The sequence below is a fragment of the Amphiura filiformis genome, chromosome 8 (genome assembly GCF_039555335.1).
Source record: "Amphiura filiformis chromosome 8, Afil_fr2py, whole genome shotgun sequence".
Taxonomy (NCBI): Eukaryota; Metazoa; Echinodermata; class Ophiuroidea; order Amphilepidida; family Amphiuridae; genus Amphiura; species Amphiura filiformis.
This window is the reverse complement of record NC_092635.1, coordinates 42,157,968-42,171,571: the sequence shown is the minus strand read 5'-3', so window position 1 is coordinate 42,171,571 and position 13,604 is coordinate 42,157,968. Positions and strand designations below refer to the sequence as shown.

Genomic DNA, 13,604 nt, shown 5'->3' with positions numbered 1-13,604 from the left:
TCCCATAGAGTTATACAGGATTCAAAACTTGAACCTATTCGAATTTCATTAAAAGGCATACAGAATTACTAATCTGATCGTAGGGATCACACAAATATAAAGTTTGTGTGCATTACTGCATATGACCTGTTGTTGTTGAGTTAGGTGTCAAGGTTCTGAAGGTCAGTTTTCAAATTGTACAGGGGGTCAACTTCAAGAACTTTGATCTGAATTTCGTAAAACTTGAACCAAATTGTTTGTCTAGGATCAGGAATTTAGAAAAGGAATAGTTGATCTGTAATGTCTAGTTACTATGTTATGAGGCAAAGAGGTTACTGCCCATATCAAAAAATGAGACCTTTTCGGATAACTTCCCGATAGTCACCGGGTAGACACCGGCAAGTTTCACATGCAAATTAGATAGGTAGCGGGTGACTACCCGATAAATTTTTGGGAAACCATAGTGGATACCTTTCAGGTAATAGGTACCGGATGACTACCCGATGACTGTTTTGGGAAACTAGCGGGTAACCACCCGATGACTTTTTGGGGGAACATACTGCAGTTACTGTCCGTTTTCCTGTACACAATACACAGTGCTCTCACCATTGAGGTGTGACCTCTACAAATAGTTTATATTAGAAGTATAGGCCATTGCCTAGTTAACGTCACTGTGTGAAAAATAACCGGCCAATATTTAAAGTACTCTCTGAAATTCTAGAAAATATAGTTTTGTAACATGTTCTAAATTTTTAGCTAATTTAGGTGTTTGGAAATATTCGCACTTTGGTGTTTTAGTGTATGTTATAGGTAATAGGGCTTTTTTTTTTGGGTGAAATTGTGTCGATGCTGGCCATCTTGACTCTGACTTTTTATCTGTTTTTAGCTTGTTTTTTTTATTATGTTCTTACCTGCATGACTTATGTATATATTGGTCTTGCGTATTTTATCACTTTTGTCTAGGATAAATTTCTGTAGTGTAAGATTTTAAAAATGCTCTCTGTGTATTTTATATATCTATTTTGCTGTTGTAGAGTAAGAGTTTACTGTAAAGCGCACTGAGACCTTGTTACTTGCGCTCTATAAATGCCTTTTTATTATTATTATTATTATTATTATTGCCTAGTTAACATCACTGTGTGAAAAATAACCGGCCAATATTTAAAGTTCTCTCTGAAATTCTAGAAAATATAGTTTTGTAACATGTCCTAAATTTTTAGCTAATTTAGGTGTTTGGAAATATTCGCACTTTGGTGTTTTAGGAAGGATATGTAAACGACAGATAACACCAAAAATATGAAGAAATTATTTCCAAACCGTGTTAAGTCTGCAACCATTATGTTTCTCATTTTCAAGAATGCTGGTTAACAATATGCAGACTATTGTCTCATTTCATAAACAAACGCGCACACAGTATTGTTAACTTGCGTTTGCTTTATAATCGTTCACCCAACTGAAACCATAATACCAGCTCATTGCTCATTGCGCAGGTAAAACAGAAACATGTGTAGTGTGGATTTTACCAGAGAAGATCTGATTTAACATAGTTGAGCTGTTTTCAATTAGTGTTATCTTGGTTTAATAGCTTTTAATGGGGTTTAAGTCCTGCAAAGGTCGTGGTGAATTCTACTGTAGACATGACTGCATCATGTTCGCGAAGGCGTGGTGTACAAATCAATAGGGCATCATGGAGCAAACTGCAACTTTTAAATTGGTATCTTCCTTCAGTTTTTGAATCGTCGTGTCTTTATTTCTTGAACAATTTCACCAAATGAGGTCTTAAATTCGAGTTAAAAGATGTAGCTTTTTGGCTGCTGGTTCCTATTATGACATACCTGTCTTTGTTTAGTATATACAAGGGGTGAACATAACTGGTACGTGGTACCTTAATTATTTGGCTTACTGATGTATATAAAAGTCTGTGTGCATATGACCTGTTGTTGCTGAGTTAGGTGTCAAGGTTCTGAAGGTCAATTTTCAAGTTGTACAAGGGGTCAAGAATTCAAGAACTTTAATCTGAATTTCGTAAAACTTGGACCAAATTGTTTATCTAGCGTCAAGAATTCGGAAAAATAATAGTTTATCTGTAATAATTAATATGTTATGAGGCAGAGGTTACAGGTCTGCAGGAACTAATGACAATTTTCCTGTTAAAGGCACAGTCACAGATTATGTGGGAGTAGAGTGCCCATGGTGACTGAAATTTGAATATCATTATTTATTCATTATGTGGTAGGCTCATAATTAACATTATATAATAAATGGAAGTTACAATGCATGTTTATTCGACAAAAAAGCAGATTATGAAAATTATCAGATCTTATATCAGCTCGTACACACCCTCAAACCTGTATAGTAAGTACAGTATATAGTTTTGTGATAGAGTTAAATGCTATTCTGTGTGAATATGTGCCGTTAGAATCTCATACTATGTTAAATATTTATGTACGCTACAACCTCAATAAATGGTATTCTCGTGGTTTATTCGTGTGACATGTCAAAACCACATTTTCTCCAACTTAACATATTTAAGTGTGTAAGTATAGGATCACAATAAAACACAATTTGTGGATAAATAATTTGAAACTCAATATGTGAATGTCCCTTTAAAGTCTTAATGTACGATCTTTTTTCAGAATATACCGTTATTTTTATTTTCAAAACCGATTTTTTGGCATATTTGTAATACTTACACATGTTCCAACTTAAATCTATGAGCAAACTGTCAAATTCGCCCTATTTATAGTAAAACGGGATGATTTTCTGTTGGCCCGACATATTATCATAATTTTTAGATTGTGATAATATGTCGGAACGATCTGAAATCGTAGTCTCCTACGAAGCCAGTTTGGTTGCGCTCCCTTGACATGTGGAGGGAGCGTAACCAAACTGCCTGCGTAGGAGACTAACTCTGAGGCCGCACTCGCCGTCCTAATCCAAATAGTGCGAGATATTTCGAGTGATAGAGGTAAGGTGTATGATGTTGTTTCTTTGCAAATTCCCAATGTTTTTCGCGTCCAAATGTATTAGGAACTTTCATAATGATTGCATATTATCATTTTGGAAGAAAAAAAAAGAAAATCTAAAAATTTAAAAAGATCGTACATTAAGGCTTTAAGTCAGTTTATTAGTTCTACCTTAGGTAACTATAACCCACATATATAATTCTTTAAGGGCCATAAATAATCTGTAGATTGGCATGTAGTAAAATTCTGCCACTGTGATAAGTAGATCATTTTTTATATACTTCCAAATTCATGTCTCCTAGCAGTTTAAGACAAGTCTTTGTGAAAATTACCCAAGGTTACCGAATTCAACAGACATGCACGAGGACCCATTTCCAGATCATAAAATAATTATATTACCAGATTTGTTACATTTCCCAATCTGGTAATTTACCTGGACTGATTATACACGCACACGTCTTGTATGAAACCGAAAGCGTTCAATAATATCATTCCACGTAACAAGCAAAGAGACAGATAGGGAATATTGTTTTATTTGACCTTGGTTAATAGGCACCAATCATAGACGGTCTGGACCAATGCACAATAATAAAAGGGAAAGGCAACTTGATGTTGCATGATGCCAGTTGCCACTGTAATTACTGTGCAACTACGACAGGTGCAACAGGTTTACTATTCAATATAGGCATACACAGAAAAAGGCCGTCATTTTGTGAGTACATGTACAATAAATGCATTAATGTTGTGTCTATTTTTGTACATGTAGTTGTGTTGGTTGAAATTATTTTTCGTGTATTTTGTGAAGAGTGTATACAGTACATTGTTGTGGAGGAAATAAGAACGGCGATTAATAAAGCCATAATGTATGATATTATCACATTTTGATATTATTATTATTCTTTACTTTAAAATAATATTAGTAAAACTATATATCAAAAAAGGTTTCTGTCTATTTTAAGCCGAAATAATAATATAACATGAAAGAAGCCACATTGACTATTCGGTTTGAAAAACAAACAAACAATTTCTTGACCCTCATGATCCTCACGGATTTCTTGTTTCTTTACACGAAGATAATCGTCACCGCTGGATAATCTGCTGAAGCAAAGATACTTTGGTTGAAGGCATACCACGATGGCAGAGAATGAAAAAGTCATTGGCCTTGCCATAGGAATGGAGTTTATGGATGGCAAAATGCACATAGATACTTCTTGGACTACAGCCGTATGCCTACAGGAAAGATCGAAAATCATGCATGTCATCTCTACGGCTTCTACGCTGACGACGACACCTAATGTCTTTGATGGAGTCAAACAAGTGTTGGGAGACGTTCTGAAAGGAATAAATCCAGGTACGTATCATGGAGGTGATACTACTATATATATGGCTGTTAAAGATCTGCCGCGTTCTCAGATAGGCCTAAGTATTTGTAAATGAAATCTTACAGTAGTAGCTAGTAGTTCTCACGAGTAGTCTGTTATCTCAGTAGAGGTGCAGCCGGTCCCTGTGTGAGTGGTCAAGCTTTCGTTAGTCTCCGGTCTTCATCAGGACTATATGATTCAATATTCTTGTTCTCAAATTGGTCCATAAATATGTTAAAAGTAATCGGTGATAATGACGAGCCCATCGTCTAACCTTCATTTTGTTCATAAAATTTGCCTTGCCTCTTGAAATATATAGATAGATATTAAACGTAGATTAGTTAGATCGACTACCTCATCTCAGGACTGTTTAATTTTTTGTTTTGGTCAAGACTTGGATCTCTCTGAAGAGCATCACAACACATATAATTTCACATGTGTCATCAATGAGCACATTAATAAATGACAAGACAACTGCAAAGCTAACTAGAATATCGCCTAGCTGTTGTCGTATCTGTCTGGCCTTATCAAGAAAATGTTGGGAATTCTTCAGGTAAAACTTGTCCTTCCCCGATAAAGGTGAAAGTATGTCTGCTATGTCTTTATGCACATTAGGCCGCTATGTATTCGTGGGGAAACAGTGTACTTAGGTTTGAGGCCTGGTATTTTGCCAACTTATTTTGCCTTTGAAGTCATCGATAGTTTTGCTAATCTTCTTTTCAAGAGATGCAACGTGATTGATCTTTATTGAGAGCAAATCATGACTTAAACTTATCATGAATTCCCGTCGAGAAGGCTTATAATGAATTTTTATCTTTTCGTGGAAGGTGCTTTGTCGTGATAAAGGTTTTTTTACGCACCGGTATACTTTTAATTCATGTATTGCTTTAATATTCAGCTGAAGTCAAACAGATAAACATCGCAACTCCACAAGCTTTGAATGCAGTGATAGAGGAAGAGAATTTGTCACCTGTCACTGTCGTAAGACTTTGTGGCTCAGCATCACAATTGCTGTTACCATTTGCGAACATCCCAGACAACACCATCAAATCAAAGGTATTAAAACCATCGTTGTTTTGTAAAGAGTCATCATCATCACCCATATCATCATCAGTATCTATAGGTTAATTACTGCGTATTGTACTTGTTGAGAGTGAAATTCGACAAAATAACGCTCGCGCTGAGATATTGATGCATCTAATGCTCGTAAGTGCATTATTTGTCCGAACGGATAACACAGTTTTTAAACTATTCCATACACGATCAAAATTCCTGAGATTGTTGCTATTTTTATAACAAAATATCCAAATTAAAATGTCTCAAAATGCGAGCAAATATAGAACTCCACAGTTGCGGCCAAGTGGTTTTCTTTCTTTTTACGTTACCTCATTATTTCGGCTTAAACTAATCAGGAAACCTCCTTGACCATGTTGACCGTTGTTACTAATATTATGTAATAATTTCTGGCAAAGAATTAAATAACAAAATCAAAATTTATTTTATTCCAAATTGGGACATTATTCCAGTCCATTTCTTAATGAAAGCGAAACTATTTTGTATCTGTCACGTAGTTAGCAAATTTAAACTGTTTTCTGATGATATCTTATCCTCGATCCAAGAGACAATAATCTTTCTACCAGGTGTGTCTGTCCTTGCCGGCGATTTCAATATTCATGTTAATTAATGAGATCCAGATACCAAGGTGTGCAGTTGTTGGATAATCCCGGACTAACTCAGCTTGTTGATTTCCCTACGCATAGAAGTGGCCATACAATGGACCTGATCATAACAAAATACTGACATTAATGTTGTTTCAACAGTTTATAAACTCACTCTGATCCTGCCATGTATCTGTTAAAGCTTATTGACTCTCTCATGCACCTACCGTGACTAAGACCATCACGATATTAAGTCAAATAGGATTAAGGTTATTAATTATTTTAAACTGTTGTGATTTGGTAGTTCACAGCATCTTACGAATGGTAGTGAGCTTTGGCAAAACTGCATTGCTCAATTCATAGCGAGTGTGTAGAAGAATTAAAATACCACAGATATACTTTTATAGGTGATGCGGTTCTTGAGTTACGTTGTAAAGAGGGCTGAAACAACAACACTTTTGTAAAACGTACATAACTCATTAACAACAATAAATTAAGCAAGTTTGTAGATTGAACTTTTGCAAAACATCAAGGTGTTATTTTTCAATTATATTGATCTAGATAATGAAAATCGATTTTTAGGTTGCTTCGACCAACAATACCTCGTCTACCCTTAAGGAAGCCGAGACCGAAACGCAAGTCCAGAGTTAACAGCAATACAACAGCCAGCGTCCCGACCAATCGTTCATGTCCTGTTTGTCATGGAGTGTTCCGCGCACGGATTTGACTCATCGGCCATATGCGCACACATCAATCTCATTATTTTTTTTCTTTTTAACCGATGGTCATCAATAATTGATGAACAATCCAAGTAATAAGCAATATTTTTTTAATTCATGAACTCTAAATTAATGAGGTAATCTAAATTCAAACAGTATGCCTATATGAGAGCTTTTAAATTATTGCTCAACAACATCAACCATTTAGTTCTGTTTGATTCAGGCATTAAAATACCCAAACATGAAAGTTGCCAATGGATAAGTTCTTTCAGGGACACCCTATCAAAGATATACTTTACATTTGTGCACTTTACGGCCTATTTTTGTGTTTAGAACTAATTACCACCTTAATTTTGTATAGACATTGTGCCATTTATTGTAGATTATGGGCGGCATACATCTCTTGAATGGCGGGTACCAGTTCGCCAGTAACAAAGGTGCAAACAAGCCAATCGATCGTGTCAACGTGGAAGAAGTGCTCCAGTGTATCGACGACATTGGTGAAAGCCGAATTGACAACATAGTTGTATGCGGGATATACTCACCAGACAAAGCTGATCAAGAAATTGAAGTAAGTCATGATCTACAGTGATACTTTCAAGAAAAACATGATCACATTTTGAAAACAAAATTACAAATTTCTGTCTAACATTAACATTTAATGAGTGAATGACACCATCTGCACACAATAAGCTAAATAAGGAAGCATGATCCTATGGCACATTAAGCCCTAAACAATTCAAAAAATATAGTACAGAAGAGAAGGACAAAAATATTAAGGGGATAAGTGGTCTTGTCGCTGCTTTTGGGGCTCCGAATCGGGCGAAGGAGAAGATAAAATCAGCTATAAATGGGCGTGAAAGTAGGTTTGCATATCTGCTTATTTACGTACTTAGGCTATTGGGGGAGGACGAAATCAAGCACTCACTAGGTGCTGTCTGATTCACATCGCATGTACTTTTTGACAAATTCATTATGGGTGTGTCAAACTTATGATACAGGCCTTCCGGTAGTTATTACCTAAAATAAAAATAATCTTACCATGCTAACCCTAATATTCACCGATCTTTAATAAAATGTTTACAGGTCGGAAAACTCTTCAACAAGTACCAGCCTAAGATTAACGTTACTCTGTCCCATCAAGTTGTTGACAACGTTGGATGTTTCGAAAGGGAGAATGCTAGCATATTAAATGCTAGTCTCAAAGCTTGGTTCAAAGAGTACGTCCACAAACTGGACGAGACTCTAGCAGCTGTGGATTTGCACGCTTCGTTTTACTTGGTTCAAAACGATGAAACACTCATAAGGTGATACATTTTGCTGTTTGTTCTTAATTTCATAGTGTCGCATGCAGGTTATTAGGATTTGACACAATTTGCTGACATTACTATTTCAGCAAATAAATACACGAGATATAAATCAAATATATCAAAATCAAATTCAAATAATCTATATTATATCTCATCATCGTCTTTCGGCTGCGGAGCAGGCGACTACAGAAGACTTCTCCATGCACAGCCACAGCGATCTTTGGCAAGTGCGGCTATAATGCAGGTTACATATAGGTGTGTGGACATCAATGCTTTTGATTGCCATAATACGTTTAAAAGGTTTATTTTCAGCGGGATCTAAACAATGAAAAATAACTTTAATTCAATAAGAAGGAAGAAAGGACGACAGAACGAACGAACGAAAAAAAAAGGAAAAACATATAGGGAAAAATAAATATAGAATTCCCCTGAACGAACAAATGTAGAATTCCGCTGATACCAATTTTTTTTAGAAACTCTTGTTTGTGTTCATTGTTTTATATTGTTTTTCTTTTTATATGTCAATAGTGGTGAGAACCTGGGTCCTGCATTGTCACAATTTCCAGTGCAAACCTTTTTCCCACTTGAAGCATGCGTGATGAAATCAACCAACTTTCTTACAGGTTAGTTGGTATACTTTTTTCTTTTATGCATCAACAGTGGTGAGAACCTGGGTCCTGCTTTGTCACAATTTCCAGTGCAAACCTTTTTCCCACTTGAAGCATGCATCGTGAAATCAGCCAACTTTCTTACAGGTTAGTTGGTATACTTTTTTCTTTTTATACATCAACAGTGGTGAGAACCTGGGTCCTGCATTGTCACAATTTCCAGTGCAAACCTTTTTCCCACTTGAAGCATGCGTCATGAAATCAACCAACTTTCTTACAGGTTAGTGTATTAAACATACGTTTATAGCATAGCATTGCGCCCTAAAATAACATTAGGTTAAAATATCTGCACCCAGCAAACACAGAAATGTTCTTAAAATGTTTTTTTTTTTCCAAAACGTTTTAATAACATTTAAATGTCGGGTTATATAAAGGTCATGAAAACGTTTTTAAAACGTTATTGCAAATATTTTGGGCAAACATTTTTCGCAAAATATGTTTTCAACCCCAAAATAACATTCTGTTTAGAATGGTTTGTATCAAGTTTTCAAGAATGTGTTTGGAATGTTATTAAAACGATTTTATACCCTTTACATAACCCGACATTTAAACGTTTTCTGTATAACATTTTTGTTTGCAGAGCAGTAGATTATCAACAAATGTTTTTTAAGGTTATGAAAACGTTTTATACTCTTAATATACCCCTTATATAACCCGACATTTAAACGTTTTCTGACAACCTTTTATCACCTTTTGAGAATGATGTCGAAAACGTTTTGTGTTTGCTGGGATATTCGTTGTCGAAGTGACGTAATAAATCGGATTAACTACCATAGCAATGGATGAATACAATTTTGACTATATCGCCCTGCACTTCAAGCAGGTTGCACTCATCACCCGTGTATGTCTGCATAGATTGAATACAATACCGCTATTTTCAAAGATACCTATCTTACAGGTGCGAGTGATCAGAATGATATGGTTTAATGCATAGGTACCGCGTGAACGTTGTAGTGAAAGGCGATATAGTCAAAATTGTATTTATCCATTACTATGGTAGTTAATCCGATTACTACGTCACTTAGACAGCGAGGCGAACAGTGTCCTACACTGCTTTTCATATAATGTACGTCATCAGTCTGCAGCATTGGAAATAAATTTTAATTCGAACGCTGAAAAGGGCCAGCACGAGCCAGCATTTTACCAACACAATTTGTCTTTTTTTCAGGAGAAATACGAATAAAATAATTGCAACGAGTGTCAACTTGTAATGTAATAATTATTTTCTTCGAATGGAGTTAAACTTGTTAGATATGCCCTTTAACCTTCTACAACTAAATCTATATCTACATTAATACTCAACAAAGTTGCATAAACGTATTATCTATAGCTGAGGTGATTAATGTGTGATTTGCATAAAGAATAGATTCTTATTTAAATGTTAGTTTTCACTGATCACATTATCCCCTTTTAATTTCAAGCCAAACAAATGATGTAGTAAAACAAAGAAAATTGTTATTTCATTCCAGTGCTTACAATGCGTGTGTTAGCTCACCCATCGTGTTATTATCATGAATATTGGCATAGCTTCACACAGCTAGGACGAACAAACGAGACGTAAGATGAATAGCGATATGCACACAGTTTATACGTCAAGACGACAGAGGGCGTCGCTGTGGAGCAAATCACACATTAAAGGCGTCGGTTGAAATCAACATGGCTATACAAACTAAGGAGAAAAAATATTAATACAACTCTTGAAGCAGTCAGCTGACTTGGCATTATACACGAAAGGAGGCAGGGATTTGTATAGTGTTTATGCATGTGAGGTGTCACATGCCTGATTGATTTAGACCAATTTGCTTTTGTTTTTAACATTTCAGATTCAAAAGATGCCATCGTGGTCAACATTGGAGGAAGGCAAGCTACTGCAGGAGTTTTGAAAGACGGGAAGGCAAACTTTCAGGCTTCAGTCATGGAAGTGTCTGGTATTAAAGCCTTTAGGAAAAGTCCGTATGTGGTGACTTCCCGCCTTGGGATGTTTTCTGTAGTGCACCATTCAGAGCAGGCAAGTGTTATAATTCAAATTGAAGACGGTAGTTCATTTATGAGAGTGTCATATACCAGGGCCAAAGCACTCATGATGAAAGTGGCGTTTTTTTGAGTGACTGATTATTAACTATTAATTTTCTGGTCATCATGGTCATTGGTAGTTCGACCAGTAGGACCTGTTTTTTTCTTAGTCACACAATTTCTGATCGCACAAGAAAGACGAACCGCGAAAATCCGAGAACCCCACCCGCCAAAAAAAACCTGGTTCTCGGACTTTCGCGGTTCAGGGTTTGAGTAGATGATGTAGGTCCTACTCGACGGATTAGTCCGTGGGTGCTGTAAAATTCACCAGCAGACTGGTTGTTGTAAATATAGTAAATACGAAAAAAACACTCAAAAAAAGATGCGGTCATTTGGTGATTGGGTGATGGCTCTAAAAAGAAAATGTGTATGGGTCTTTGGGTGGCAAACTATAAAAAAAAATATGGTCTTATAGTGACGAATTGTAAAGAAAGTGGTGTTTGGGTGAGAGCGGACTCAGGTATGGCATCTCTTTGGTGGCAATTTGCTATAATGCTCTGATATCACCATGCGTGCCCACGTGGGTTTACTGTACACCAACGTTATTGATTGCATTACTGGTAATATCTCAATGAAATAAGTGAACGCAAATAATTCATACTATTTCGAATTTCCCTTGAACTTAACATTTTAGGATGTACAATCCATTGGTCCAGATAGTGTAGATGCACCCAGTGAGGCATTGGTGTTTGGTGGTAGTGTTTTAACATGCCTGGATGTAGCAGTAGCAGCAAAACTCATTAGTATGGGAGATCCGGGGAAAGTGGAGCATCTTAGCAGTGATTTGGTTCAGCATGTTTTACGAAAGTTCCGAGGAATGATAGAGGATCTCATTGACAGGACAAAGGTACAATTATTCATTGACATCAAAGTGTCGCGGTGATCCACAATCTCTCCCCCCCAACTGAACTACATCATGATTGTGTGCATGTGATTTCTTGCAGATTTGGTGGTTTGATGAAGATATTTGCCAATTTTGCTTTTTTTGGGGGGGGGGGGGTTACAGCCCGAAATGACAACACAGTAGCCTGTGGGGCACCGTAATACATTGTTTGTTTGTTTGTTTGTTTGTTTGTTTACCCAGGTTGGTCCGTGAGGGACACATGCTAATCCATGGGAAATCCATGGACCATTCCAAGCTCATACTATAAAACAGCACAAGCCTGGATAGCCAGTGTAGGCTAATAAATATGCATGGTGGCCTATATAGCTTTGATTAAACAAAGCAAGAAATGGAAGAAAATAGCAAGGAAAAGAAAAAAGAGAGAAGGCCACTCCCAAATACAATTGTACAATTTTACTCTTAGCCCTTACTTCATGAGAAAGGAAACTGGAATTCCAATCTCAAGCCCCGATGCAAACGTATTTGTGCGTATAACTCGCAATTTCAACGTCTGAATCAATTTGATTTGTTAGGATATGAAGTTTGGACTTTTTTTCCTTCGTTTACACAGGAAAGTTCAAAAGATATTCCGGGTGTATTTCTTGGATTTGGCAGTGCATTGATAACAGATACATTGAGTGGGATATCACAACTGGTCAAACCACAGCACTATGAGGTAAAGTACATGTACCTGCTGATTCCAAGACTTATGTCGAGAACATTGAACCCACTTAACATGATGTCAAATTGTTCAACTATTAGGGCCAACTTAAAGCCATATTATAACATTTTTTATACAAAATAGATTAGTATTTCTTTGTCATAAAATGTTAGCTTTTACTGTCAGATATATCCCCTTTTAAATTTGAGCCGAACAACTAAGGCAAAGCAAAGAAAATAGGAATTTACTACCAGTCACAAATACGTATCACTCCTTCGGACATGTTACGGTACGATCCTTTGTTGTGTAGATCTCCGTCCTGCACGCCATGTACGTACTGTTTTATGAACATCGCGCATGCGTTCGACTAATATTGCCATCGTAATAATAAAACGACGGTTCCTGCGTTTTATTCAAAATCTCAAAACTACACTTGAGAAAGAAAATATTAAATATTAAATGTGAACTGATTATCCCTTTGTTAGTTTTGTATGTTTGCGGAGGCTATTGGTGCTGCTACCATGTCAAAGAAGGAAGGTGGACTTTTCCAATCTGCAAAGAGATTATTTGGCGTTAGGGGAAGAAATGTGACAGCCACAAGTGGCGGCCACAATTATCCACACTGCTTCCGGTTCGAAAAATCTTCAAGAAATGACCACAATTTGTATTTACGGCACAAGGCTTTGAAGACCTCAATTCGACAGGTAGAGTTTATTTATTTATTTATTTACATTTTGTTTATACAGTGTAGCCTCATCAGCACTTTGTGCTGCTCTCCCTGAGGGCCCTGTTCTAGATACAAAGAGTCTAATGCTTTTACTACACAACATGTTATAATACAATTATATTAATTAAAATGTACATGTTAAACCTACAAAACTTAGTACATGGAGGTGAAATATCAGGCAACAAGCTTAATATTATCAAAGAAATATAAACTAGAAACACTGAATAAATATCATGGCGACACGAGACGCGATATTGTTGATCATGTGAATCACTGCCGCGAAGCCGAGTTTAAGAAGACAAAATGTCGTCAACAGAAAAAACTAGAGTGGATCCAACAAAAGCGAAGCAAAATTCCATCTCATAAAGCTTCCGGGAACGTATGGAAATGCACCGAGCCAGATTTGAGCGGAACCCAGTTAAAAAAATGGGTTGTAAACGCCCGGGGGGGGGGGGCACTTCAATTTGAAATGGATATAGGTGTAGGGCTGGCGCTTTCGCACTAAGGGGCATTCGGTGAGAGCAACATGTAAAAAATATGGGGTCATTGGGTGAGAGCATGATTTTTGGCATTCGGTGAGAGCAAAATGTAAAAAATAT

The 13,604-nt window shown here is 36.6% G+C and overlaps 1 protein-coding gene across 1 annotated transcript in view; it reads left to right on the top strand.

The window, feature by feature from the left end:
- Positions 1-3,557: 3,557 nt before the first annotated feature.
- Positions 3,558-13,604, top strand: part of LOC140159548 (uncharacterized) — a 30,302-nt gene continuing 20,255 nt past the window's right edge. The window contains exons 1-10 of the mRNA XM_072183039.1: positions 3,558-3,657; positions 4,019-4,296; positions 5,205-5,362; positions 7,066-7,254; positions 7,770-7,990; positions 8,522-8,616; positions 10,485-10,669; positions 11,369-11,581; positions 12,189-12,293; positions 12,764-12,982. Of these exons, the coding sequence (XP_072039140.1) occupies positions 4,080-4,296; positions 5,205-5,362; positions 7,066-7,254; positions 7,770-7,990; positions 8,522-8,616; positions 10,485-10,669; positions 11,369-11,581; positions 12,189-12,293; positions 12,764-12,982 (1,602 nt within the window). The 5' untranslated portion in view covers positions 3,558-3,657; positions 4,019-4,079. The remainder of the gene's footprint in view (positions 3,658-4,018; positions 4,297-5,204; positions 5,363-7,065; positions 7,255-7,769; positions 7,991-8,521; positions 8,617-10,484; positions 10,670-11,368; positions 11,582-12,188; positions 12,294-12,763; positions 12,983-13,604) is intronic.